The 27,682-nt window shown below is 48.9% G+C and overlaps 1 protein-coding gene across 34 annotated transcripts in view; it reads left to right on the top strand.

The window, feature by feature from the left end:
• TACC2 (transforming acidic coiled-coil containing protein 2) overlaps nt 1-27,466 on the top strand; it is a 205,742-nt gene extending 178,276 nt beyond the window's left edge. For 24 of the 34 annotated variants that reach the window (XM_082424718.1, XM_082424737.1, XM_082424723.1 and 21 more), the window contains 12 exons: nt 1,823-1,884; nt 2,902-3,017; nt 4,104-4,275; nt 5,563-5,703; nt 6,580-6,669; nt 12,960-13,103; nt 13,566-13,642; nt 17,158-17,201; nt 22,805-22,965; nt 23,184-23,290; nt 23,683-23,803; nt 26,904-27,466. In XM_082424718.1, the coding sequence (XP_082280844.1) occupies nt 1,823-1,884; nt 2,902-3,017; nt 4,104-4,275; nt 5,563-5,703; nt 6,580-6,669; nt 12,960-13,103; nt 13,566-13,642; nt 17,158-17,201; nt 22,805-22,965; nt 23,184-23,290; nt 23,683-23,803; nt 26,904-26,969 (1,301 nt within the window). In that variant the 3' untranslated portion in view covers nt 26,970-27,466. Of the gene's footprint in view, nt 1-1,822; nt 1,885-2,901; nt 3,018-4,103; nt 4,276-5,562; nt 5,704-6,579; nt 6,670-12,959; nt 13,104-13,565; nt 13,643-17,157; nt 17,202-22,804; nt 22,966-23,183; nt 23,291-23,682; nt 23,804-26,903 lie in introns of those variants that run through there. The other 10 variants (XM_082424738.1, XM_082424731.1, XM_082424729.1 and 7 more) reach the window with 3 other exon arrangements.
• The last annotated feature ends 216 nt before the right edge of the window (nt 27,467-27,682 follow it).

Here is a 27,682-nt window from a genome sequence, read left to right as displayed (position 1 = left end):
AATGAGCTCAGTGACCTGAAACTCACCCAGATCTGCTGCCCGGAAATGAGCTCAGATTCCAGGTGGGACACTGAGGAGAGCTGGTAACCAGAGCCGGCACTGACCCGGGGCCCCAGGGCCTGGAAAATCTCCATGGTGGCCTCAGCTTATTCAGTGCATCCCAGGTGCTCCGTGGCATTGTGGGGTGTGCGGGGGGGGTGCTTTCTATGAAACAATTTAGGGTTAAATCGTGCCTTGGCCATAGTAGTAATACCTTGGAGGAGGAAGCAGCTGATTCACTATTATCTTTTCCATTTAGACGGTCTTTAGTAGAGCAATAAAATGATAGTTCTGGGGTCCTGCACCCGGAAAGTGACAGGTCTAGAAGAAGGCCGAGAAATCACTTTGTCCTTCACTGTCCCCTGCCTTTGAAAGATAGTAAGTCTTAATAAATGAATGCTTCTATGTCTTCAGTTGAGGCAGACCCCAGGGACAGATTCACACGACGGTTACAGACACTCTGAGTTCCTGCCCGGCATATGGTTTGGCTTATTCTCCATTCTTCCCAAGTGACGCACAAGTCAGGGCCTTAAGGACGCATGAGGTCCTTCTGGTCGTTAATCCACAAGACTGTCTCCATTCCTGTATTCAGGTCCCGCCTGCCAGAAAGATGCATTTGCTTCATCCCAGAGAGTCAGAGATTCCTGAAAAGTCATCCACGGGTTTAAGTACTGGAGTTTATTCAGTTTGGTTCTGAGAAAGTTTTTGAGGAAATATCTCATTTTAAAGCTCATATTAAAGGATCATTTAAGAATGATTCCTTCTGTTGAATATGATTATGAATATGTAGGAATGTGGGGCTTTAAACCAGAACTGCTATTTATTTTTTACCTAAAAAAGTTAAGGCATGAGGCTTTAGGGATTGCCATTAACACTCTTGCACAGCTGCTTTCTGAGCGGGTCATTTCACTTCTTGGTTTTCTTTTTAAGTGGAAAAGAGACATCTGGTAGCTGCGGATTGGGGCTTCTTCAAGGATAGAGTCCTCTTCTGTCTTGTTCATCACCGTATCCACTGTGCCTAGCACAGTCTGAGGCACATAGTAGGTGCTCAGAATCCATTCACTAGACAGGGAGTTTGGTGTAGTAGCAGAGCTGGGTCTCCACCTGGAATTGCCCTGGGAACCGAGGCAGGCAATGGGGCTTCTAGTATCCAGTGAGAGTATCTGGAGTTTTCTTTGCAGCCTAAAGTCTCCAGTCAATTTGAAATAGGTCATCTTTCCACCAAATTGGACTTTAATAGTCTTTGCAGCTGAACATTTGATTTGGACTGGCCCTGTTGGCACTGGCAGAATTTTGGGGAACATTCTAGACAACTCGCAAAGCTTCTCTTACAGCAACACTGTTCTTCCCTTGCTTCCGACAACTGGATGGCCAACTGTGGGTGCAGTTCCGAAATGTCACCAGGACTTGGGAAGGTTCCATGTATCGCACGTGAGACTTACAGAGAAAAGCAACACCCAAAGTGTACACACTCTCTGATCTGAAAACTCTGTGCAAAACGCTCAGATCTTTCTCCAGTCAAATCCGTGCTTGGTCATGACATTTAATTCCCTTGGAACTCTCTCAGGCTCCCAAATGGCAGAAGCCCCTTTACGGTAAGGGGTTTACCAGTTGTCTGAAAATAGCTGAGTTGAGCCTCCCCTTTTGACCGTATCAGAAATCTCAGTCAGTAGACATTCTCAGAAAGCTTGAAGCCTTGTTCCGGACCCCACCTGCCCAGCCCCACACTTTTCATTTTTTTCCCCCACTCTGGCACTCACCTCTCCTTCTGTTTCTTTTGCAGAGTTGGATTACAGAAACTCCTATGAAATCGAATATATGGAGAAAATTGGTTCCTCCTTACCTGTAAGTTCTTCTGCCTTCAGCCAGCAGGGAACTTGCTCTCCCACCCTGTTTTTTGGTTAGTTTGGTGAACTGGGGCCGGGGGGGTTGAGGTTTGTCTCAATCCACTTCAGATGCCATTTTCAGGGAGAAAAATGATAGGATGCTGTTAGGCTTCCTGCAGAATTACTTCCTAGACTGAGAAAGAACTCGTCAAGAGATTTCTTTTAAAAAAGGTGGAGGGAGTGGTTTGGTGGTGTTTAAGGTGTACCGTTATCTGGTTTCTTCAGATTAACTGCTTCCTAGAACTGAAAATTCTCCCTTTGGGCAATAAGTCTTTCCCCCATCTCTTTTTCATTTTGAGTTGTTATGATGGGCACCTGTCTTCCCTGGCTTAACATGTGCTGCTGCTGGGGCCTTTGGTCCTGGACATGACCTCTTGTGCTGCTGTTGTCCAGTGATGCCCCCAGAGGTTTGGAGATGCCCAGGAGGGCTTGTGCGACACTCAGCAGCCTGGACACGTTGCTCTTATCTATCTTTCTTTGCATCATTCATAGATGGTGTGTTGCTACTTCTAAACCACATCTGCTGTAAGTCAGTGAACCTTGATGGTGGCGCTCATCATAATGGGGCGCCATGCCCGTCTCCCCCATTCAACTGTGGGCCACGCCCGGACGGGGGTCTCGCCTACCCCCCTGTTTATCCTCGGTGGCCAGCATGGTTGCCCATCCAGAGAGGATGGCCCGTAAATGCCGACGGGCTGAGCAGCACGTAGCACACCAACACCATTGCAGTCCCCCCCGGAAATGTTCCCAACTGCACGCGGTCCCACTTTCTTCCTACGCTTTCCTCTTCCCTCCGGTCCTCCTCTCCTCTCTCTTAGCCAGCGCCGCTTTCTCCTCTCTTCCGGCTGGCTGGAGAGAAGTGAAGGCTTCTCCCTGATGAGTTTTTCTGTCCCCATTGAAGAGCGCTCTGGTTTTCGTCTCCGTAGCGTGTTTAGGCCACTGCAGCCGAGCTGACGTGTGACTTTGATCCCTGCAGCAGGACGACGACGCCCCGAAGAAGCAGGCCTTGTACCTTATGTTTGACACGTCTCAGGGGAGCCCGGTCAAGTCTCCCCCCGTCCGGATGTCGGAGTCCCCGACGCCGTGTTCAGGGTACGACTTCCACCTTGAGAGAGTTACACCCTGGGGCAGAGGTCCCCAGGCCTCTGAGCACCTGCCCTGCTCTCCTGAACCCCATTCATTTGCACACACTCAGGCAGCCCACAATCCCATGTCTCTCAGTGTCCACACGGGCACAGATGCAGTGGGTTTGTCACGGGCTGCCCTTTGGACTAAGGTAGCACCCTTTAACTGCTGAGAGCGTGAGCCCCTCCCATCGCCTGCCTGTGCACGCCGCTTTATTGTGTAATTTGCCCCGTGGGGAGGCAGCACGCCTCAGCATTCAGTGCCCGAATCCCACTCCCAACCCCTACTGGCTGTATGACCTGATGCGAGTTACTTGACCCTCCTGGGCTGCAGTTTCCTCACGTGTAAAGTGAGAGTAATAATAAAATTGATCCTGTAGGGATTTTTTGAAGATGAATTGAGTTGCCACTTGGGATAGGGGTAGGGGTACCTGTTCAAGTAGCCAAAAGGAGGAGTAAACTGAGATGCTGTAAGGAAAGCACTTGTCACAGGGCCTGGCACAAATGAAGTCCTGATAAACGTTTATTATTCATATGGATGTGAATGCAAGCATTTGTCAGGCTCCTGTTCTGAGCTGTGTGGTGCTGGATTGGGTGAGGGGGGGGTATCATGCTAACATTGGGACCTTCCTGTCCTCTCTTACCTGCCGCTTTCACTGAGCAGGAGTGAACGCTCTTGCTGTGACTTCCCATACCTACTCCAGACTCTGCCCAGGGTGGTGGGAATGAGATGAGATCTTCACAGAGTTACGGTACCTAATCCCTCCCGCCAAGGTGCACAGCCAAGGGGTTGGCAGTCTGCTTCACTCCAGAGCTCGTACTCTTAGCCAATGGCATCTGTGCTTCTGGCTGTCCGTTGTCAGCAGGCTCTTACGTGGGGCTGGACCACCCTCTATCCAGCCAACAGGCCCCTTGGCCACCTACGACCTGCCCATTTTCCTCGGGGAATATAACCTTGGAAGTCTAGGATCCCTTGCTATGTTAGCTGGGGCATCCTGGCTAATTTCAGTGAGATTTCCAGTGCAGCCTCTAAAGATGCGCTTTGCTTCCTTAGCTCAAGTTTCGAGGAGACTGAAGCCCTTGTGAACGCCGGGGCAAAGATCCAGCATCCCGTTGCACGAGTGCTGGCCCCCAACCAGGAGCCACACTTGCAGGTGCCAGAGAAATCCTCCCAGAAAGAGCTGGAGGCCATGGCCTTGGGCACCACATCAGAAGTGATTGAAATTGTAAGTGGGGTTGGAGGGGCCCGAGATCACTGCGGGTGAGCCCTGGGTCAGCTGGGTTCTATCACCACTCGGGCCAGGCCTTCAGAGCAACACTCCCCTGGTACCTGATGTGGGTCCCTATGCCCCTATCCCACCAGAGAAGCCAGCCTAGGAGACCCCACCCCATAATGATGAGAGAAGTTCTCTCCGTCCTCACCAATGTGGTTTTGCAGTTCTCACCTAAGTGCTTTATTTGCCTTCAGGGTTATTCATTTTCCACTTGTAGCCCCTTCGGGCTGGACTGTTGGTTTTTGAGCTGCCATCAGTCTGTACCCTGCTTCTCTGTCCTCTTTGGCAGAGGGCAGTGTATGGTCGATCAGGAAACACTCTCCTTTTGCGGAACAGTTGGTTCTCCTGGGCTTTGGTGATGGGAAGTCCCTCCTGTTTATAGACCAGGACTTATACCTCTTCCCTCCCAACCCCTGTGGGACCTGCAGAGCGAATAGACCTGAGCTGAAGGCCTCACCTGCACGCCCCACACGTCTAAAATTGATCACCTTTCTGGTGAATTCTGTTTTTCTTTTTTTACTTCCCCCTAGCAATCCCCAAGAGGGTATGAGGCCATTGACTTGGCATGTTGCTTTATTGCTCCAGATTAGTAGACATTCATTTATCTCACGCATCAAGTATTTATTTAGCACCTACTGTATGTCTGGCAGATGGATACTGGGAAAATAATAGTGAGCAAAAAGAGAGTCCAGACAGGACCTAGGCTGTCTCTCAAATAGATACTATGAAGGACTCATGCGTGATTCAACTTCTGCAACCTTGCCTTCTGATTTTGAAGTCTTTCTGATCTACCAGTTTGAAGTCATCTTTCCATTATTCAGAAAATGACCTTTACCAAACCTTCCTTTGGATATTTACACTGGAAAGTATTTTCTTGATGACTTATGTTTGGAAACCCCATCACCTACCTTGTCTCCTACCCGCTGAGGTTTTCAAGTAAATAAGTAAAGGGTAGCTTTCCTCCTAGCAACTGGTTATGGAGTGAGGGTGACATGGGGGTGGAGAGGGCACCTAAGGCTGTGCTTTTGGGGAGCGGGTTGGGCCTGCCGATCTCACGGTGCCCATGGTCAGCATGTGGGAATTAGTCCAGATGAAAAGGAAAGTATTGGCACCTAACTGATACTCTCTTCAGCCTTAAGGCAGAGATGTCCAGCCAATAGATGGGTGGTCCTTGCTTGGAACCGATATCACTCTGCTCTCCTCTATTTTTCTTCTGTGTCCTCCTCTGCCGGCCTTCAGACAGCTCCTGAGGGCTCCTTTGCCTCTGCTGATGCCCTCCTCAGCAGGCTAGCTCATCCAGCCTCTCTCTGTGGTGCGCTTGACTATCTGGAACCCGACTTAGCAGAAAAGAACCCCCCAGTATTTGCTCAGAAACTTCAGGTTTGTAGCCCACGTGTGACCTTTGGGGAGTTTGTCAAAACCTCAGTAGAGAATGAACCTCCGAACTCCAAATGCAATGAGGCAGGATTTAATGGAGCATTGCTGAGAATGTTCCAGATGGAATAGCTTCCCCTCAAAGACAGATATATGTGGTGTTCTTTACCCAGGACGCCAGAGTGCTATAAATCGTGCCATTACATGTGGAACAAACCATTTGTATTTCAATTTGGAAAATGGACCGAAGCAGTCATTTTTCCGAAGTTTTGATAGCCCCAAAAGCAGTTTCTCTGATTTATTCACGGAACCAAGGGTATTAGCTCACCGTGGAGCCAGGCTGTTTATGTATACAAGGTTATCTCAGACCCCTGTTGAGATAACATCTGGACTCAGGTCTTGTATCTGGCACCAAAACAATTGTCTACAGTCTGTGCTTTAAATTTGACAGCTCAATTTGATACCCTCTAGACTGGGATGTTCAGAGCAAAAACTTAGAGAGATTGTTAATAGTCATTTGAGATATGCAAATCTACTCGTGGAAATTGTTGGCCAACTTGACATGAAATGAACAAAAGGAGAGAAATTGAAGGAACAGTGCACTAAAAATTCTGATCCCATTTAAAAAATTATTTCATATTTGCGTAATACTTCCCGCCAGACATCCCAAAGGGTGATTTAAAAAAAAAAAAAAGGAAATGAGACACTTATTTCATGATCTGCTGAGGTGTTAATTGTGAAAGAAAGCCAGCGCGTATGTTTTCCCGAGTACCTGTCATGACACATTCACGTGGCACATTCGTTTCTTGGATGTGGAAAACATTTCCGTCCTGTCTCGATGCATTTCCCCTGCGGTTTGCTCATTTCCCACCCCTCCGGCAGGAGGAGTTAGAGTTTGCCATCATGCGGATAGAAGCCCTGAAGCTGGCCAGGCAGATCACCCTGGCTGCCCGTAGCCGCCAGGACACCAAGGTACCGGTTTGCTGCTGCCGTGTGCTGCCTCTTGAGAATGTTGTGTGGTCCAGAAGCTTCTTTGCTAACCATGGCCAGGCAGGTGTTCGACAAAGTATGATTTTCCAAAAAGCTACAAGTGTAATTTGTGCATAAGTACACACTGAACACACCAGCAGGATGGTAAAGCTTGTTGAATGGAGGAAAATATGAGAAACCGATGTCCAGTCAGTGGGGTAAGGAAGCTGGAATAAGATTGCAAAGTTAGATATAAAACAGGTTAATACTAGCTAAACAGGACAGATAATTCATAACCTTTGAGGTTCTTTTTTCTTCCTACAGAAATCATTTGCTTCGCTACTAACAAAAAATAATTTGCAACTTTTCTATTTTCTACAAGTTAACATCTAATTATACTGATACTGGATCCTAGTCAATAGTGAATAGGTGAAAACAAGACCTTCCTGAGATGTCAGATGACCCTTAGGCCAGGGTCAAAAGGATTACAGAAAAGCAGTCCTTTTCTGCAAGGGGAAAGCGTAAATATTTTAGGCTTTGTGGGCATCTATTTGATCTCTGTAACAACTACTCAACTCTGGCACCGAAGCTCTGCTAAAGCAGCAGCAGACAACACGTGGATGAATGGGTGTGGTGGGTTCCAGTAAAACCCTTTTTACAGAAAAGGGCAACAGGCCATTTGACCCATCGCCGTAATTTGCCAACCCTTCTCTAGGGTAGAGTGTGATATTGACAAGACCTGCAGAAATTGTTTTGCTGGCCTCCAAGTTTGGAGTAATTTTTCTTAACAACTGGAACGCGTTGCTGACGACATGCACGACGGAGCGTGGTCCAGGGAGGTTCAGCCCACCCCCAGGGCTGACGGGTGCGCCTGGTCTCTGACGAGCTGCCTCATTCCCTCTCCCACACCCCACCCCCAGGTGACAGCCCGGTGAACCTGGGCTGTCAGACCAGGACTGGGCCCCAGTGTGCTCTGTGGCCCTGAACCAGTTGGTGAGCCTCTCTGAGCCTCAGTTTTTCCATCTGTGACAAGAGGCTAATAGCAGCGAGTTTGCACGTTGCTGTGAGGACAGTAGGTGACGTGCAGAGAGCCTAGCACACAGTAGGTGTTCGGTCAATGAAAGCTGCTGGGAGGTGACCTTCACTTGTGCCTCTGTTACCTGATGAGACTCTCCCAACATCTCTCTTCGGACAGCAGGTCCAGGTCCTATTTTACAGATGTGGAAAACGGAGCCTGGGAACCAGCCCAAGACCTGACTGTGATTCACTGGCCTTCCGGGAACCAGCACTAGAATCTCCATATGGGAGCTCATTGCCTATACATCTCAAGTAACAGCTCACTTGGCAGAGGGGCCCGTGCTCTCTCCCGTCACTTGTCCTTGGGACAGGATCAGGAGTTCATCTGCTGCCCCTGCCCTGTGGGTCCCCCACATGTGGTTTCCCTGGAACCAAATGGGGACCCCTCTCCAGAGACATCTCTCAGTGAGAGAAGATGGTCATCCCATGGGTGTCCCGACTGGGGACGTCGGGTGTTTACAGGCATGTAAACACCGATGGCTGATGTCCTTGTTCTTGTGGCCAGCCCATAAACTTGGGTCTAATTTCCGTAAAAATGAGATTTTTAGAATGCATTAAGCAGTAAGGATTTTTTCCCCGTTAGATTTATTTCTTGATGTCCTTGGGTAGTGGCTTAAACACAGAATGAATTGCTTGACGTTTGGTCACTATAAATACAGTTTATTCTTGTCCAGGAGTCTGAGGCAGAATTGAGCATGTTCTCAGTGGTTCCAATTGAGTATAAAGTGTTCAGGACTGCCTGATACCCGTGCCTCCTTCTCAGAGACGGCCAGCAGTTGACTTCCCAACAGTTAAAGCCTGTTGTCAGACCATGTGTCCCGATTTTGATTGAAAATACTGTCACGTGAATCTACTGAGTGTGGTTTGGACAGACAGCCCCCGCTCCCTCCTTATGTATTCCAGAAGGGCGTGTTAGAAGAATTATTCCAGAGGGGTAGAAGTGTCTTGGAGTATGAGGAACATTTTTCTCTACCGTAGGAACTTGTACCGCTTTTGTAAGAAGTATATTAATCTAGTGACCTTGACCCATGGAAAATAGATGCTCTTTTCTGTAGCTCACCGGACCTAGGGTGGTCCATTTACCTGAACCCAATTAGGTTTCTGTGGGTTTCTTGCTGGTGAGATGCTTGATTACCCCTTAGCGCATTGGAAGCTGCTGATATATAGAAAGAGAAGACGGCAGCTGTGTATCCAATTTGCTCTTTTTTTCTGCCCATCTGTTTCAGCTGCAGGTGACCTAACCCAGTGTTTCTGGCAGCATGGTCTTAAACTGTTGCTAACACAAAATGAAATCACTTGGAATGAAAAAAACTCATACTGAGGGGATGAAAAACGCCATGAAATACGATGGGGGTGATTTCTGGCCGCTCCTGTAAGCGGCTTCACTCACGTTTCCCTTCAGACTGAGGGCCGGCAAAGCCAGCCTTCCAGGCACTGGTGTGCGGTTTCCTGTCTCATTAGTCAGAAAACGTTAGAAATGAGGGAAACTCCACAGGGGCTGGGGTGTCAGACTCCTTATTGTTTTCCTTCCACACACTTCTGGTGGAACTGAATTCGGTTGTGTCCTCCCAGTGGGGGATCTGACCAGGTCACTGGCTGTGAGGTGCAGCAGCCCTGAATTCACCACTAAACCAGGGTGGATAGAACCTAGGCGTTCCATCTGTATGGCTTTGCGAGGGCTGCAGGGCACAGGGATGGATTTAATTTGTGTGTATAACAGATACTGGCTGTGGTCCAGTATCTGGCCTTTTGGGATTAGGGGGACCCTATATAAAGAAGGAAGGATGTGTCTGGGTAACATAGGAACAAGGATCATACAAATGGCAAGCTTTGGGACCGGAGGAGGTCCTAGAAACAGGCTCCCCCGGGAGGGAAAGGGTATTAATCTTCAGTGTGTGATTCCTCCAGGAGTCCTGGCCCGTAAAGGAAGACGCCTGGGTTGTCGCAGCGTCAGTGGGAGAAGGAATCAGGTCTGGGGCAACTGTATGGTTGGTGAGCGGCCTGATAGCATAGGTTCCTTTTCTCATTCTGTGTCCGGAAACCACTCACCCCGGACATTTACCCAGGTGATACCCGAAACCCACAAGAACAGTCTGAAGAGCAGTGACAAAGGGCTGGCACGTGGGTTTCAGCTTATTTGCCAGTTTCAAGAATTTGTGGTTATCGTCTGCAGCCTGTGTTGAGGTCTGAGGCCGTGTCTTGACCCAGTGGGAAGGAGAGGCCAGTTGGTGCTGGTGGCGCCTCCTGTGGGGAGTGGAATAAGGGCACGTATCAAGTGCCTTCCTCTTGTTTGCCATCCTGAACTTGAGACCCGCCCCTTGTCAGATTTGGATGGGGCGGCACCGGGGTGAGGCTGCTCTCTGCCTGACCTGGCGCCACGTGGCCCCGACACCCCCCAAGCGCCCAGCCTGTGTCTACGCTCCACGACCTTGGCCCATGACCTGATCTCGGCTTTTGGGCCCTACCCCTGCGCCTTCTCACTGCTCTCCCACCTGGTTCCCGGGGACGGCAATCCTGCTTTGGTCCAAGACATGGCAGCTTCCCCTGAGCCTGGCAACAGCGGGTTGGACACAAGGAGGATTGTGAGCCTGGGTGAGGGACAAGACCCCCAGCCCCTGGCTGCAAGGCCAGAAGGACCCCAGGCGTGAGGTCTGCAGGCCTGACCCAGGTGACAGTGCCCCAGGGGTCCCCGCAGGGACCAAGATTTGAGGGAGTGGATTGAGAGGTTGGACGTTGGTCCCGTGCTGTCTGAGTCGTGGCCATTTCACATCTCAATTTGTGATTCTGGTGGCTTTTTGGTTCCTCTAAAGTAGCAAGTGGGAGGTTATGTGAGAGAAACAAAGCTTAATCTAAGTCTGATCTTAAAATATCATCAAGAGACAAACCTATTCATTTCAGCTAAAAACAATTCTTGGTTGTAAGAGAAAACCAGGGTGTGTACCTTGAATTGCATTAACATGCAGATACTCTGGTAGTAATTCAAATGGATTCTGAAGTCATTATGTTTCTTTATTGAAAACACCAGGTGGCCAGGACGACCGGTGATAGTGAATTACTGTATCTGGTAGTAACCATTTGCATTTACTTAGAAAGCTCATTATTTTGTTTATTTTTCATCCCCTTCCTTGTTTTACAAAGGACATTAGGCAGCTTAAAGATCATTAATTCCTGCACTGGTCATATTTTGTTTCCGCCCAGTATGATAAAGTTAGTTTTAATGCATTTTCTCTTGCACTTCAGAGAGCTGGTTTATCTTGGGTCAGAACTGAATCTCATTCTGGGAAACGATTTGGCTAAATCTTATTTAGAGCCTCAATTTTTTCATCATCAGAGGGACCAGGATGAGTTGGATGGTGTCTAAGGTTCTTTCCATTTTGAAACTTTATTCTAATTTTTTTCAAAGAATACATTATTTTACTTAACTGACAGGAACAGAAGAGGATTTAAAAATCCTCTTCAGAATTTTGTGTTTTTGAACTTTCTCGATAAATGTAAATACTGAGTCTTGGTGTCTAGGTATAATTTTCTGTTTACTTCCTGAGAAGTTTCCCATTTGACAAGTGGAACCTTGAAAACATCTCAGACATCAGAGATTAACGCCTACGTGGGAGAGGCTCTGCCCTCTGTTCTGGTGGCCCTCTTTCTTCCGAGAGGTCAGCCTGCCTGCTCCTGAGGGCTTTAAACTTGTGTTCTGCTCAAATGTCCTGTCACCGAAGATCCTGGCATCCCACTTGACAGGTGGGCGTGTCCCACCTGGGGTCTGGTGCTCCCCTCTGACCAGCAGTGGTCATTCTGGTCCCATGTGAGAGTTAGCCCAGATACTCAAGGCCAGGCAGGGGCAGTGACACCCACGCGGCAGACGCTCGCTTCCAGGGCAGCCTACACCGCTCAGTTCATCGTGCATGTGTACAACTAACTGGTCTTAACTCGGTGACCTCCAGTCCTATCCATTAAGCTTCCACCTGCGTTTTCTAAGCTGTCACAAGTTCATTGTCTCTGAGGCCACAGTAGGGTAAGCATGCCTGTTCCCGTGATTGAGGAGAGAAATTCTGCTCAAGCACCTTCGGGTCACCCCCTTCCCAGTTACCATTGGTTCTTTCATCTCCTCTGCTTCCGTCTACAAGATAAGCCCTCACCGTTCCTTCCCCACATCTCTCTCTTTCTTCTACACTGTGGTGTTCTGTTCACGGCTCCATCCCTTCTCATAAATTTCCCAAAGGAAAAGCAGTTGCCCTCCGCCCATTACACCCCCATTGCTTCACGTCCAGTTGGACTCTGGTAAACAGGGTGGAGGTTTGCCTTGGCAACCACGACGGGCCAGGAGGTTAATGAATCGGACTGAGAGTGTGATTGGTTTGACGTTTCTTTTGCAGTAGAACTAGATTGACAACCCCGCTGCACTGTTTGACAATGTTCCTAATGCTGCATTTCGGGTGTGCTGGAAATGGCTGAGCATTTGTGCAAAGGGAGGAAGAGTCAGCACAGGCCTCTCCTCCCTCCCAGGAGGCTTGTGACTGTCCAGTGTCAGTCGTGGGGGCAGGGAATCACGCCACGCGTCGAGGGGGGCTTATCGGCACAGGTGGATGTCGTCAGTGATCCAGTTTTCAGTGTTCCCGCTGACGCTGTAACTCCAACGTACTGCTTACCTTTTGGCACCCAAAAACTAGCTCGTTGAAGGTGATGTTGGTTGAGAGCTATGGTAGGCCTTAAGCTTTGTGTGAATTATATCCTTTCAAATAGAGCTAACGAATGTCCCCTAAGTTGAAATGTGGACAAGTCTTACAAAAATGATCGGATCTGTGGTTACTCAAAACTGGGAAAACATAGAGTAGAATTCAACACTGTTCACCGTCAGGCTTTTATTTTGGAAGTGGAGCCTGCTAGAAGATGACCTTGGTTCTTATGCGCTGTGCCTAAATGCCTCTGCGGCTGATAAATGGCAGTGATAAACGGGCACCAGACGTGCTTGACTCCGGGGCCTGGGAGCTGGGGAGGCGTCCGCCATTAGCCCCTTTGTCAGCCGGTGCAGGTGCAGAATGATAGATTTCCGTAGATTGTATCCGGCATTTCCCCATCCATTAGTCTTAGCATTTTCTCATACTTTTGATGTTCTTTGTTTCAAAACCATACAACTGACCCATTCATGAGAGGATGAATGCAATTCTCTTTGTCATAAGATGAATGTTAACTTGTTAAAATTAAAAACCATTCCACAGAGAGAAGCTGCTCACCCAACAGACGTCACCATCTCCAAAACAGCCTTGTATTCCCGCCTCGGGACGGCCGAGGTAGAGAAACCCACAGGCCTTCTGTTCCAGCAGCCTGACCTGGACTCCGCCCTCCAGATCGCCAGGGCAGAGGTACTGTGGCGTGTGCGTGGCTCAGAGAAGGCAAGGCCGGCTCTGGGTGCCCTGGGAAAAGCTCCGGGTTCTGCCATTTGTAAATAAATGTATGTACCCACGGTCCACAAAGCCAGCATCTCTGGACACAGACTTTCTCCTCTGACCACTGCAGGCAGAGACAGGCGGCAAACCGTGGGTTTTGATCTTGGACACTATCGTTTAACGAGCCTTTAGGGCCTCGTTTGAGTTACAACAAAAAAGCACATGCCTTTTAGTTGCTCTCTGTGGGCATTGTGAAAGACTCATGTTTGGCTTATTTCTATCTCATGCTGGGGGAAATTCTCTAAACACAATTATTTGGTGTAGCAGGTTTTAATTCCGTATTTATTTAGTGTTTCTTTGTCTTGGTGTATGAATTGCTCAGAACTGAATTGACTCATCTGGGACTAACCTTCTTCCTCTTCTTCTCCCTGATACTAGATCATAACCAAGGAGAGAGAGGTCTCGGACTGGAAAGATAAATATGAAGAAAGCAGGCGGGAAGTGATGGAAATGAGGTCAGTTGTGATGCTTGGACTTCCTGGTACCTGGGGGATGCTTACCTGTGGTTTGATAACAGCTGGAGCTGGTGTGGTCCATGAACAGTGTCCTCTGTAGAAGTTATCCATTATTCCACAAGGTTCGTATTTTCACAAAAGTATTCTTAGGGTATTACTGTTATTAAAATACCATGAGCATGAGTCACATAATGCAATCAAATAAATATATGTACAAGGAAAAGCAAATCTCCTTCCCACTCAGCCTCTGGTTCCACACCCTTCAGGTAACTACTATGCACCATTTCTGGTGTATCCTTCCCAGAATTTTCCATTTCTGATCCCAAATGTGTTAAGGTATCTATGTAGCCTCCATTTTTCTTCAAAAGTGGAGTGTAGAAATGTACATTACCCTACACTCTTTTTTAACTTAGCGTAACTTGGACAGATTTTTATACATCTTGACCTTATTGTTCAACAGGTGTTTGACAGTCCTTTTAAGGGTCTAACATAATTAATTTCACCAGTCTCAAATCGATAAACATTGAGGGTGTCTCCCAAATGTCGCTTGAGTGATTTATTTTCATTTGCTGCCTATTGTCATAGCAGTATGACAGCTACCACATGGTAAGTACCTGCTGTGTGCCAAGCACTGTGCTTTTGGCTGGAGACACACAGTCTGTTTCTCCCCACAGCTGTCGAGGGCATGGTCAGCCCCGCTTGAAGGCTCAGAGAGGTTAGGTGACTTGACGGAGGCCCTGGAGCTTCTAGTTAACAAGAACATGGGTTTGAATCCACCTTTCTGACTCTGAAACCCAAGCTCTTTCCACTGTACCCAGCGGCCTGCCTCTTGCTTCCACTCCTCATGTGCCTTTTCCCCTTTATTTCCTTTCTCAATTTATCATCTTCTTAGAAACTAAGAAACCATCTCTGGGGCTAGAATTTACCCTTGGGATGTGACTTTTTAAACTCTATTGTAAGTGGCGTTTTTCAAGCAATTTTGGCCCAAACCTCTGCTCTGACCGTCCTGGGTTAGCACATCTTGTTCAGGGTCTGGATGCTGCAGGGTCTAAGAACTGCTCGTGGCGGGGCGCAGGGGGCATAGTTCATTTTCCACACACCTGCCTTTCCTCAGCACGAGCTGAGGCAATTGCAAGAGAAGATATGGATTCAAGCACAATCATTTTAACAAGACAGAAGGTCTGACACTGTGCCAAAAATACATAATAAGCTTCATTTTAAAGTCTCAAAGTGTGGGAATAAGAGAATGAATGCATTTTTAAACATTGGTCAAAGAATCTGTACATTTTTAGTACACTTAATTGCAGTAGTAGCTGTTAGCTAATTATCAAAATCATATTCCTGGCTACCGTTTTAAGTAATAAGCAAATGTTTAGGTGATCATATCCCATTTTCTAGGTCAAATAGTATCTTCCTGAAAATTCTTCTGTTAGTTCCATCTTTCTGCTGACAGTTTTTGTGATCACTTCTGGAGCTTAATCTTAGTGCTATTTCACATTCAAACTGAGGCCCTGTAGTTGCATTATTTTAAAATCTCTTTTATCTTTTTTTTCTTTTTTGGCTAAGGGGGAGTGGGGGAGGGAACCGGGTGGCTTTGGTTTTTTTGCCTGCACTCAAGGTGAAGGCAGGACATACGGGGAGGCTGGAAGTTCTGTCTCTGATTCCTTTTGCTTTCCTGGGAGAAATTGTACCTCTGGGGGTTCCAGGGAGTGCTGTTTGCTAACTGGTATGGTGGGATTTCAGGTGTCACCAGCTGGCACAGAGGCACTAGTTTTTGGTGCCGTAAACGTCAGCCTCTGGAGCCAGACCAGGTGGAAGTCAGGCTCTGCTTTGTAGCTGCTTCTGAGTCTGTTTCTTTTTCTTTCTTTCTTTCTTTTTTAATTGCGGTACAGTTGTTTTACAATGTGATGTTAGTTTCTACTGTCCAGCGGAGTCAAGTAGAGTTCCCTGTGCTATACAGCAGGTTCTCTGAATCTGTTTCTTAACTCTGTGTCTAACTTTCCTCATCTGTAAAATGGGGGTAAGTCACAATGCCTGGAGGCAATGGAGCCGAAGGGTTATAACGAAGACTCCAGAGTTGATACCTGGGTTTGAATCCTAGCTCTACCACTTTGTAGCCCTGGGATCCTGGAAAGGTTCCTGAATGACCCTGTGTAGCAATTCTAGGGAGACCACTTCTTTGGCCCCCGGTCTCTTAGCACTTCCGAAAGGACACATCCCTTACTTGCTGTGGTCCCGCCTCTGCCCTCAGTGGTGGTGGGTTTAGATGGGGCAGCCTCAGAGATCCATCACTGTTTTGTGATTCAGGGGTGCCAGGAGGGGTTGTTTAAGCACAGAAAACATGAAGTGTCTCTGTGTAGGATTCAGAGAGAGAATGCAAGTGGGCTCATGTTGTGGTTGCCTTTCTTGTGGTGGGTCTGCCCTTGGGTGAGGCAGTGACCTTGGGGCCAAGGTCAAGAAGCCAGGGACAGACACCCAGCAGCTGCAAGGCCTTTAGCCTTTGCAAGAGTGTGTTCTGCTGTCATTGTCGCTTTTAACTTCATTTAATTCCCACCCCCCAGTCCTGAAAGTCAAGGTCTAAGGTAATCCTCACTGTACCAGGGAGTAAGCTGAACCCTCAGCATCCATTACTGACTTGGCCAAATCACACAGCTCGGAGAGGCAGGGTCAGCTGCAATCAGGTCCTAGATCTGTTGGAGATGAGTAGCTCTTGGTTCTCTTGTGGATTGGATAATGTAGGTGAAACCCTCAAGTCTTTTTTGAGAGTTTCCTTTAATCTTATAAGCAAGGGATCTTAGTGCTTTTGTGCAGCTTCTCTTTATTGCGCCTACCCAAGAAGTGCTACTGTTTCCTCCCCTGCCACTCCCCACTCAACAACACAGGTGACTAAGAAGTGGTCCCTGGGCCTTGAGGAGCTTCCACTCAAGTACTATGATGTATGTTTTGGAAGAAGATTCAGATAAAATGTTATGGGGTTCTAAGGAGAAATCAGGGAAGGCTTCCTGGAGGAGGTAGCATTTGAATTGGACCTTGAGAAACAGACTATGACAGGTGGAAAGAGAGAGGGGAAGTGAACAACATGGGCAAGGCCATAGAGGTGAGAAAGCTCGGAGCAGACAAGAAATCATTTGTTCTCACTGGACCGCTGTGTTCACAAGATGGCGTGGAAGGAGGTAAGATTGATGAGGAAGATAAGGCCCAGGTGACAGAAGTCTTCGACTGTCAGGCTGAAGGTTTGGCCTTATTTTTTTTCTCAGTGGGCAGAGGGGAGACACAGAAGGTTTTGTATAAGGGAGTGATTTGATCAGTCTTGCACTAGGCAAGTGAACCTATTTGGGTGTGCAAGAAGAGGGCTGAGGTTGGAGGGGTCCCTAGTAGTCTGAGCCACCTGTGACCCATAAGACTTGTCCTCTTAGACAGTGGTCAGGCTGTTGATATCCAGCACATGGGCTCCCGCGTGAAATTAAAAACCATTGTGTGGTCACGGTTCCAACCTATTTTCACTTCTTTTACAGGAAAATAGTGGCTGAGTATGAGAAGACCATCGCCCAGATGATAGGTGGGTGTCCTCACTGGTGGGGGGCTCAGACCTGCCCTGAGATTTCTGAACTTTGGGGAGGGCTTTGAAGGCAGAGACTCAGAGTGTGTCCCTCTCAGGTTCCTCTTAGAGCATGAAGCCCTTTAGGGAGGGACCAGAGCGTCCCAGAGCGTGGCTCTGCCCCAGATCAGTGAGTCTGGGGACCTCCTGGAAACACCTGTCAGCATGTGTGTCCCTTAGCATGAATTATTCATGCCTGTGGGAAGCCGTGGCTGTCACTTCAATGGCCACCCTTTGATCCAGCCAGGATGGCCCACCTCATGGGGAAAGAGATTTGGGTTGGTTACTAGGATATTTGGGTGATTTTTTTGCTCATGGGAGAGAATCAGATCTCTATAATCAAATCTCTAAACCCTAATTTAGTTTAGACACAAGTGAAAAAATACCCGACTCGGCCTTTACACAGAGGTCTAGAACAAGGACAGTAGAACACGTGGCTGTCCAGCTGCCTGTCCCTATGAACTGGTCCCAACACTATTTCTCACTGAGGTTGGACACTGCCTCAGACTCCATCTTAACACAGCGTCCCTGGCAGCCAGTACTGACAGATTACTTTGGCCTGCAAAAAAGAAGGCCTCATGTTACAAGTTATACACGCCTGGCTCTTTTTTTTTTTTTTTTAAAGAAAAAGTGAGAAAAGGCCTTGCAGAAGTTCCAAGCCCAAGTCTTTTCACTGATGATCATCATTCAAAAATGCTGTTATAACTGGGTGCGAGGTGTGGGATTTTTGTTTATTTATTTATTTGCATAGGTCCATGATAGCAGTTTTTTAAAAAACCTTTTACTCCAAAGGACATAAGCTCACTGCAAACCACAGCTTGATGCTGTTTTAGCAGGTGACCCCTTGTCATCTCAAACATTTGGATATGTCACACCACACCTCTAGCTTTTGCCCCAAGATAAATATGACCGCAGCCTTGGGAACAGTGAAGAAGCTTCCAACTGAGTGCTTTCCATTCAAAAAAGCTTTAATTTTGGTTTATTATAATAAAGACCATTTCTCCCAGAGCTCAGGGGGAAGCCCATTGGGATCTTTTTAAGGATCAACCTCATGGTGTATGCTTTCTATCAAATGAAACCTCTTTGTTAAATTGGTATAACATATGGATACATATGGATGAGATAAAAAAAAAAAAAACTCTTGGAACTGAAACTGCTGCTGAAAATGGTCAGAAGGAAGGATTTATATCTTCCAATACACATTGTTTGGCAACCTTTCCGCATCCTGGAGTCTTGGGACGTGAAAACGTCACTCAGACCTACGTGGCTCATCTGGAAACACCCTTCTGCGTCTCAGAGTCATACATTTTTATTTTTTACTTTTGATGATGACGTTTAGGCCAGTGTTGAAGAGGACATGAGCCTTTGTCCTGACAGCAGGCTGCCCAGAGCAACGTGACAGCAGGCTGCCCAGAGCAACCAAATGTCCTTGCTCAGCTGGCAGTTTGATAGAAGCAGACATTCCCTCTTGAAAACTGACAGAGTCAGAGTCTCTAGTTGACACAGTGGCCTGTCCTTGTGGTGACAGAAAGAGTATTGGACTTTGATGCTTTCCACGCTGCAGGTGACAGTAGTTAGAACAGTGTTTTCAATTCAGACACAGTCTGAGGAGCGTGTGGAACCCTGACTCCAGGGATTAAGGCCACACATGCCACCCCCCTATCCCCACCCCCTCCAGGAGACCTGGTGTGTTTGGCCTGAGAGCCCCTCTCTTCAAGAGCTGTGAAACTGCCCCTCTGAGCATTTTCCTGTTTGGGGGTGTTTAAGCACTCTCTGGGTGGCTCTGCGAGACCCCCTCTCCAGCGTCCCTGGCTGGAAGCAGTGCTGTCACTTGGGGTGGCGCCTCATGGTGTGTCTGTTCCTCATCGCCCCCTCCCCATCCTCACTTCCTGTCCTGTTCATCACCCACCTTCCCAGAGCTGTTCTCATCCGAGAGGTGGCATGTCTGTGGATGTCATCCGTCAGTCACTTGCAGGTCGCCAATTAGGGCCACTGTCGATTTCAGGGTCCTCGTGTCCTTGCCGAGGATGGTGTGGGGCTGTGGCATGGCTGGGACTCACTGTAGCTCTGGGCGGGACCTGCCTTCTTCTGAGGCAGGAAACACACCCATGTGTCTCATCTGGATCCCGTATTTTTCGTCTCATTTCCGCTCACCCACCCACCATTCCTCATGGAAAGGGAAACTCAGGCCCAGAGAGCTTGCAGTTCAGGGCCCAGAGTGGATGTAATAGCATTTTGAAGTTAAAACCAGCTTCTACCCAGCTTCCACTAGCCTTGACTCCAGCCTGGCTCCCTGACCTCTGTTTAACCTTCACAAATGCTCCATGTCAATGTGACATCTGTCCTGCCATCACTGTCCATTCTCACCGTATGTTACTGAAGAGAATATGTTTTATTAAGTTCAAATATTGACTACTCAGAATTCAGAACAAAAAGGGATTTCTGTGCTTTCTGCATTCCAGGTTGTTGCGATTGATTTTTTTTTTTCCTGCTTTCCTAACAACTGCCCTGATTATCTGTTTTGCTTCCATTTTCTGTTGCTTCTTGCCCTTTGCTTGCAAAACAAACAGGCAAGCCTGGTAAGTAAATGCTTTTTCACCTAATTTGACACCCGCCCATTGCAACCCTTATTTGTTTGTTTGTTTTTCTATTTTTGTTACTTTTGCTTTTGTGTTTTGGCTGCATTCCCCACATGGTTTAATAGTATTTTGCCTGAAAAAGCCAGAAAATCTCCAGGACCATTGTTTTATTGTTGTGTCTAGAGCATCTTGGGTTTTGAGCTGATTTCCTGCTTTGAAGCACCTAGCAGCATTTGTAAGTTATGAAAAAAGATGTGTGAAGCATTTTCTCCTCCTCCGTCTCCCCCGGGAACAGGGAAATTCTATTTTTACAAGGGTTATGGGGGAGAAAAGGAAGCCTGAGGCGGCCTAATCTCAGATCCAGGAAATCAGATGGACTCCCTTTGATAAATGGCTCCTTTACCAAGCCAAGTGAAATGTATACATGGCGTAAAACCAGCCCAGAATGTGCATTGTACAGCTTGCTGAGAACTAAGGAAGCAGCTAAAATTCAAAGAATAAAAACAAGCATTTGGTTACTGGTGGAACTTTGTAACGCCCTTTCTTTTAGGAGTCTAGATGTAGCAAACAGATTGCTGGCGGTCCTGTTCTTGCTATATGTTAAAAAGCTCAGCCCCCTTTGTGGGTCACTGTGCCTTGACATCGTACCAGTTCAGGGGAGGCAATGATACTGCTGATAACGGGTCACTGATACTGGGTTCTTACTATGTGTCGAGGGCTTTATATTTAATCTTCTCCCAAATGCCATAAGATAAATAACTATGATCCCCTGTTTCAGGTGTGGAGGACAGAGCTGAAAAACTCTGCCCAAGGTCACACAGCGGGGAAGTATCAGAGCCAGGTCTGGAATGTGGGCTCTCAGACTCTGGCTCCTGGGTCTTCACCTCTGCCCTGGTAGCGGGATCTCTGAGAGGCAGGGTGGGAGGACCTCAGGCATCTTCCGGGCCCGGGGTTCTCCGAACGTGGTCCCTGGACCAGCTGCCTCAGCATCGCTGGGGACCTTGGCACAGATGCAGGTCCTCGGCCCCACCCCAGACTGACCTAATCAGACCCCGCTGGGTGGGCACAGCCATCTGTGTGTGAACAAGCCCCCGCTGATCAGGATACACACTCACGTGTGAGAAGCCCCTCATTTTGGAAATGAGACCCTGGGACCTCAAGGGAGGACTTATGAGCAAGTTTATGGTCAGGGCTGGAGCCGAAACCAGGATGTGGCCCGCTGTTCCGTGCTCTTCCCTCCTCCCCACACCCGAGAACATGCCTGACGTCACGATGCAGAAAAGATGCCCGTCTATCGGGAATCTAAGGGAAAAGAACCCAAAGCAACATCTCCCAGCTTTTAAGGGAGCTACATCCTTCCAGGTCCATTCCTAAGAGGCTCACGTAGAGATGCAGTTATGAGCACAGCCTTGGGTTTGGATCTGGATCTGCTGCATCTTCAGTGAACAAGTGACTCGGCTTCTCCTGTCGGAGGGATAGTAGAAATCTGCCGCAAGGCTGTGCTCATTCATTCACTGCCCGGCTGCACAGCGTGTACTGAGGTGTCCTGTGAGTCAGGCACTGTCCTAGTTCTGGGACAGAGCAGCGGACAAAACAGACTCAGGACCCTGCTCCCGTGGAGTGTGCCTTCTACACACACACACGTCTGATTTCACAATACAGAGTGGCCACCGCTGGGCCACTCAGAGGAGGCATTTCCCGCACGGGCTCAGGGACGGCGCCTCTGAGCGAGGCGGGGAGCTCCGGGCTGGTGTTCCCAGCAGAGGCGCAGCAGTGCTGAGAGCAGAGCGTGTGGGGCAGGGGTTTGGATTTTATTCCAGGGCAGAGGGAAGCCCCTGGGGTGGGGTGACCCAGTTTGGACTTCTGGAAGCTCAGCCTGGCTGCCGGGTGCTGGCTTAGGAGCATTGAATCAAGATAACAGTCGGTCTGGCGCCCGACACGTGCAAGAGCCCGGTACACACTGGACGCTGCTCTTACCATGGCTGTGTCATCATTTACAGCTGCTGTCCATCCTGCGGCCCAGGCACCGCTCCCAGCTGACCTGGGGCCAAGGAAGGACAGGAGCTTGGAGTGGGGCTTCCCCTCACCCCCGCCACTCTGCTGTCAGCAAAGTTCCAGACGGTTCAGAGCAAGTGGTTCCTTGCCCACCCAGACCAATAATGGATTGGCAAACAAAGCGTAGAGAGCGCTGTGCGGTCGAGGGACTTTTCTATAGAGTGGCCAGAGAAAGCCTTTCCCATCAATATGAGGGGTTTTCAAGGGGCTCCAGGCATATTCGCTTGCAGTGACCCACAAAGCAGTCCCTTTCACCAGGATCAGCCACTCTGAACTGGGCCAGAATTTAATCCTTTTGTGCATAACTGAGAAACTCACTTTGACAGAAATAGCTCCCTTTTCCTAGGAGTTAAGACACTTGCTGTATCAAAGGAAATGTCCATTTTTGTGTGGAGCAGAATTTCAGGGCCATGGTTATGTGGGCTTTGGGTTCACGGGATGTTTTAAGGATGAAGAAACCTTTTTTCTTTTCCAATGACCATCTGTTTAGCTTAATAACACTTAAGAAGGGAGATTCCCTCCCTCACAGCTCAATCTTCGGCACCTGTTAATCTGGCCCAACACAAAATTCAGTAGCGATGTTTTCTTTTTTACCTTAGGGATCGGTCTGTGTGCTGTGAACAATCAAATAGAACCACCAGGGTCTCCAAGGTAGATATTTAGGAGGTTGCATTGATCAGGTTAAAAAAATGCTGGTTCATTTCCATCCCATCTAATGTTGCCCAGGCCCAGGTCTGGGATGCTGGGGCCGTGGATTTTGTTCCTTTAGAGAGCTGGATGGGCTCGGGGGAGTGGGTCTGTCTCAACCAAAAGCCAATGTCTGAGATTGCTCGCTAGTCAGGCTGAGTTGCATCTGAGGCCTCAGCCAGCCCCTGAGACCAGGTCCAGAGCCCATGGGCCCCATCATTTTGTTCCCGTGTTTCCTGCCAGAGGATGAACAGAGGGAGAAGTCGGTCTCCCACCAGACAGTCCAGCAGCTGGTCCTGGAGAAGGAGCAAGCCTTGGCCGACCTGAACTCGGTGGAGAAATCTCTGGCCGATCTCTTCAGGAGATACGAGAAGATGAAAGAGGTCCTGGAGGGCTTCCGCAAGGTGTGCTGATGTTCGCGGGCAGAGCGGGAGGGGCGCATGTGGTGGAGGAGGTGGAGAAGGCTGGGAGGATTGCGGGGCACTCGGGAAGGCCGTCCCTGCAGGCTGGGGCGCTCGGACCTGGCTGTCCGGGGTTACACCCGCATCCCAGAGCGCTTAGGGTTCCCAACCCTCCTTGGCATTTCTTCTGTGGGCTCGACCCCTGTCCTCTGTTGAGTCAGAATGAAGAGGTGCTGAAGAAATGCGCACAGGAGTACCTGTCCCGAGTAAAGAAGGAAGAGCAGAGGTACCAGGCGCTGAAGGTCCACGCGGAGGAGAAGCTGGACAGGTAATGCCCCCCCACCCGGGTCTGCTCCCAAGGGCCCCTCAGCAGCCCCGGCCGAGGCAGGCTGGGAGCTCCCGGCACCCCTGCCATTGGCTTGGGCAGGCTGGTTAATCCAGCTGTGTTTTTCAATACAGTTCAACATAAGAGCGCACTCTCCGTTCGCATCCATTTTGATAAATAAGGGATGCGTGTTGTAATTTCCAGGGTACCCACTGGAAGCACCTCGGCATCACGGGGATGGGGGTTCTCACGGGCTCCTGTGCTCCAGCCCCCATCAGAAAGAGCTGGAGCCAGGTGGTTGGTTCCCCCTGCCCAGATTTGGGAGGAGGAAAGCGGGAGGCATCTACGAGGAAGGGTGATCATTTCTGATCCCCATCCCCGCCCCGTTCCTGCAGGGCCAACGCTGAGATCGCCCAGGTCCGGGGCAAGGCCCAGCAGGAGCAGGCTGCGTACCAGGCAAGCCTGCGGAAGGAGCAGCTTCGAGTGGACGCTCTGGAAAGAACGCTGGAGCAGAAGGTAACAGGCCCAGGCGGGCTGGGCTGGCCAGACACTGAGACACACAGAGGCTAGGCTTCCTGCGCCCATGGCAGCTCCGGGACCGCCCGCATGTCAGGCACTCCCGGGACAAGTTCGTGCTTCATGAGCGTGGCCTCGCTCTCCCTCTGGAAGATCCAGGTTAACGCAGCCCTGAGGCTGGCCTCTTTTCTGCCTCTCTGGGAATTGCCATTTTTCACTCCTTTTCAGCATTCATTCATCAGATATTTGCTCAGGACTTGCAGTGTGCCACGCATAGTACGTTAATCTCTGCGTCCAGTGAGCTTACTAGTAAGTAGATGGTATCCACAGGCAACCCCCTGGGCAGAGACAAGCGGCTGCTGCAGAACATGGGCAGCGTCAGGGTCAGAAGGGCCCCCAGGTGTCCTCTCATTTTCGCGGATGGTGGGATCCTCCTGAGGTCCCTCAGCTTGTCCCCAGATTTCCTGATTTCCAGTCAAGTGCTTGGACCACCTTAAACACCATCTCCCTGGGTGTCCAGATGAGACACCCAGGGGTGCCGTGAATCTGATTCTGAGTGAGTGTGTGCCAGGCAGGCTTCCTCCCTGGGTGTGTTTGCAGACATGCACCCCCATTCTGGTTGGTTTACTGAGCCTTAGGATTCCCCAGGATGGGGTCATCAGAGGGCCCAGTGGCTGGGGGTAGCAGCGCTTCACATGCATTGGGGTCTTGATGGGCGTTGGTGAGGATACTTTATAGGCAGGTAGCAGCAGGAGCCCAGGGTGTCTCCCAAATGGTCTCTGCTCCCCTAGAAGCACCCATCCAGGTTCCAGCACGGGTGGCTGGGGTCCCCAGGGGTTCTGGTCCAAGCAGTGCTAACCTCCGCAGTGGGCAGGTACCACCTCTCACGTCACCTGCATGGTGTCAGGGAAAGAGCCCGGGACTCAGGAGGTTCAGGTCCCTGCCCCTCCCTGCCATCCATCCTGACCCTTGGCAGGCCTGGCACTTCACCTCGGTTTCTAGGTTTGTAATGTTGGAGGACTAAACCGGTAGATCTTGAAGGTTTGAGATTGTTCCCTCTTGTTTCCATCAGGGTTTGATGGTGTTTAAATTGCATCCTGATGTTAGCTAAATCAATAGAGCTAAAACCAGGGTCAGGAGAGACGCTTTTCAAGGCACCTGGCCTGTTCAGATGGTTACAGTCGCAAAGTGAAGGTGATTGATGCTAGGTTTTCTGGCAAACTAAAAGATAAAGAAGAAAGCAAGTTGGATTTGCACTGTTTTGGATAACAGAAAAAATACAAATGTATCTGCAGACATAGTTTTGTCTTAAACTAAGACTCAGGAAGAAGGGGTTAAGCACATGAGTTCTTCGCTAAATGGCTCTAAGTGACATGGAGGGGGCGGTCTCTATTTTCAAGAGATTCAGAAGCATGATTTCCCCCGAGGGCAGCTCTTAGGTGAAGGCGTTGGGCATTTCGCCCAGTCGGGACTTGATAAAGTGAGCCGGGACTTTTGCCCAGTGAGCTGAGCTCCGTGATGGGGCAGTTTCCTGGGCGGTGGGCTGATGGTGCCAGGATAGAGCTTGGAGAACCTCCAAGAACTGATAGCGAGTGGGTCTGCTAGTGCCTCTCAGCATGCCTAATACATAAACTAGCCAAGCTGTATAGGAGCCAGGCCGACCTGACTTTGCATTCCAGGTTTGCTACGTCTGACCAACTGTGTGACCTTATGCACAATGCTTAACCTCTCTGAGCCTCAGTTTCCTCACTGAAAAGTGGGGGGATAATAATGGCTACCTTTAAGGGACCGTGGGGAGCACAGAGTGCGACCACAGGGCCTAGGCTGGGTTTGCATGGTGACCGGCACGTGGTAAGTGCTCCAGTAGATGAAGAATCACTGTTAGCAGCCCCAGCAGTGGCAGTAGTGGCGATAATAGTAATTTCAGGATTAGTGGCTGTTCCTGCAGCCCATGCAGAGTCCCATCTTCCAACAGGCATTTCAGTGCCTCAGGGAGCCGAAAACTCTAGACAGGCCAAGGCCAAGGGGATGTTCCAGGTGGGGCTCTCTCCCGGCGGGGCTGGTGGCAGGGCTGCAGCCAGAACCGAACCTCTCCCCTGCTAAGGAGGGCTGATTCCTCCCAGGCACCGGCTCAGTGATGAGTGGCACCTGGAGCCCAGCCTGGACACAGGGCACGTGGCTCTGGGCTGGAACGTGTCTTAGGCCCCAAGGTTTCCGGGGAAGGGCCTCAGTACTGCCTCAGGGCACAGGCTTGTGATTGACTTGCCTTCCACGAGGACCTCGAGGAAAAGCTGGCTGCACAATGTTCTGGGGATACCGGAAAGATCTCGCCCCCTTGGAGAGGACTCTTCAAGATTGGCTGCTGAGACAAATCAGCATCAGGTTTGACATTTAGTCCATCTGAGAGCAGAGCCACTGCTACCAGATGGAGGCGTCGCCCCATTGGATCCCGTTCCTGGAGAATAGACAATGTTGTTGGATCACTGGTGCGAGATGAACACGTAGTTGGCTCCTCTTGATGGGGCTTCCGAGGACGGGCAAGGTGTGACTTGAGGAGCCCCTGAAGACGTCTTGCATCTGCCCTCACCTCTCTCCTCGGGCCCTGTATCCACAGCACCTCCTCACCTGGCATCCTCTGAATAATGCTAGGGATCCCATCCAGGTAGAATTGCTTATCCCCTCTGGTGGCATTTCTCAATAAAAGCCACCATCCTTCTGTGCCCACATCCATGGAGGCAAATAAACAGAAGAGAACCAATACTAGTTAAGCCTTTACTATGTGCTGGTCACTGTGCAGGGAACTTTATATTTCTTACCTCATTCAATTCTGAGAGAGACAGATGTTATTAACCACACATTTGAGAGAAGGAAAATCAAGGCTCAGAGAGGTTGTGTAACTTACCCAAGGTCACACAGCTAGAGCTGGGATGTACAGATTGTTTGGCTCCAGGTCATTTCTTTTGCTGCTTTAGATAAATTCAGGGGGACCAGGTGGCCCGGAGGATCCCTTCCCCCTAAAAAGCCCAGTGACCATTCTGATTGACTTGATTTCAAACAACCAGGAGATTTCATCAACCTCTTTTTTTGTCTTCATTTGCAGAATAAAGAGATAGAAGAACTCACCAAGATTTGTGATGAACTGATTGCCAAAATGGGGAAAAGCTAACTTTGAACCAAATGTTTGGACTTTGACCATTGCGTGCAATATGACCGTCGGCACACTGCTGTTCCTCGGGTTATGTGGACAGGTTCTGTTTTCACTTTTTCGTATGCACTACTGTATTTCCTTTCTAAATAAAGTTGATTTGATTATATGCAGTACTAAGGAGACTATCAGAATTTCTTGCTATTGGTTTGCATTTTCCTAGTATAATTCATAGCAAGTTGACCTCAGAGTTCCTGTATCAGGGAGATTGTCTGATTCTCTAATAAAAGACAAATCGCTGACCTTGGCCTTGCCCTTTGTACATGAGTTTCCAGGGTGAGCGGCTTTTGGATTTAATATGATCATGTACAGCTTGCAAAGGGACTCTTGCCTTAAGGAGTGTAAACTTGATCTGCATTTGCTGATTTGTTTTAAAAAAGAAAAAAAAGAAGAAAATGCATGTTTCAAATAAAATTCTCTATTGTAAATAAATTTTTTTCTTTGGATCTTGGCAATAAGTGTGGCTGTGATTTATTTTCTGGGAAAGGTTGGGTCTTTTCTCACCTTTGTTAAATCATATCAGATTTGGCATTTCACTTTTCTCTGTCTGGGTTCATTTTTTTTGTCCACAGATTTAAATAACATTTCCTTTGTTATGGTGGCTGTGTTTGTAAGATGAAGCAATTAAGAAATATTGACTTGCTACTTAAATAATTGAGTGTGTTGAATTAGCT

This window comes from Balaenoptera physalus (genome assembly GCF_965194825.1).
Source record: "Balaenoptera physalus genome assembly, chromosome: 14".
Lineage (NCBI taxonomy): Eukaryota > Metazoa > Chordata > Mammalia > Artiodactyla > Balaenopteridae > Balaenoptera > Balaenoptera physalus.
The sequence above is the reverse complement of the archived record's forward strand: the minus strand, read 5'-3'. Positions and strand labels throughout refer to the sequence as shown.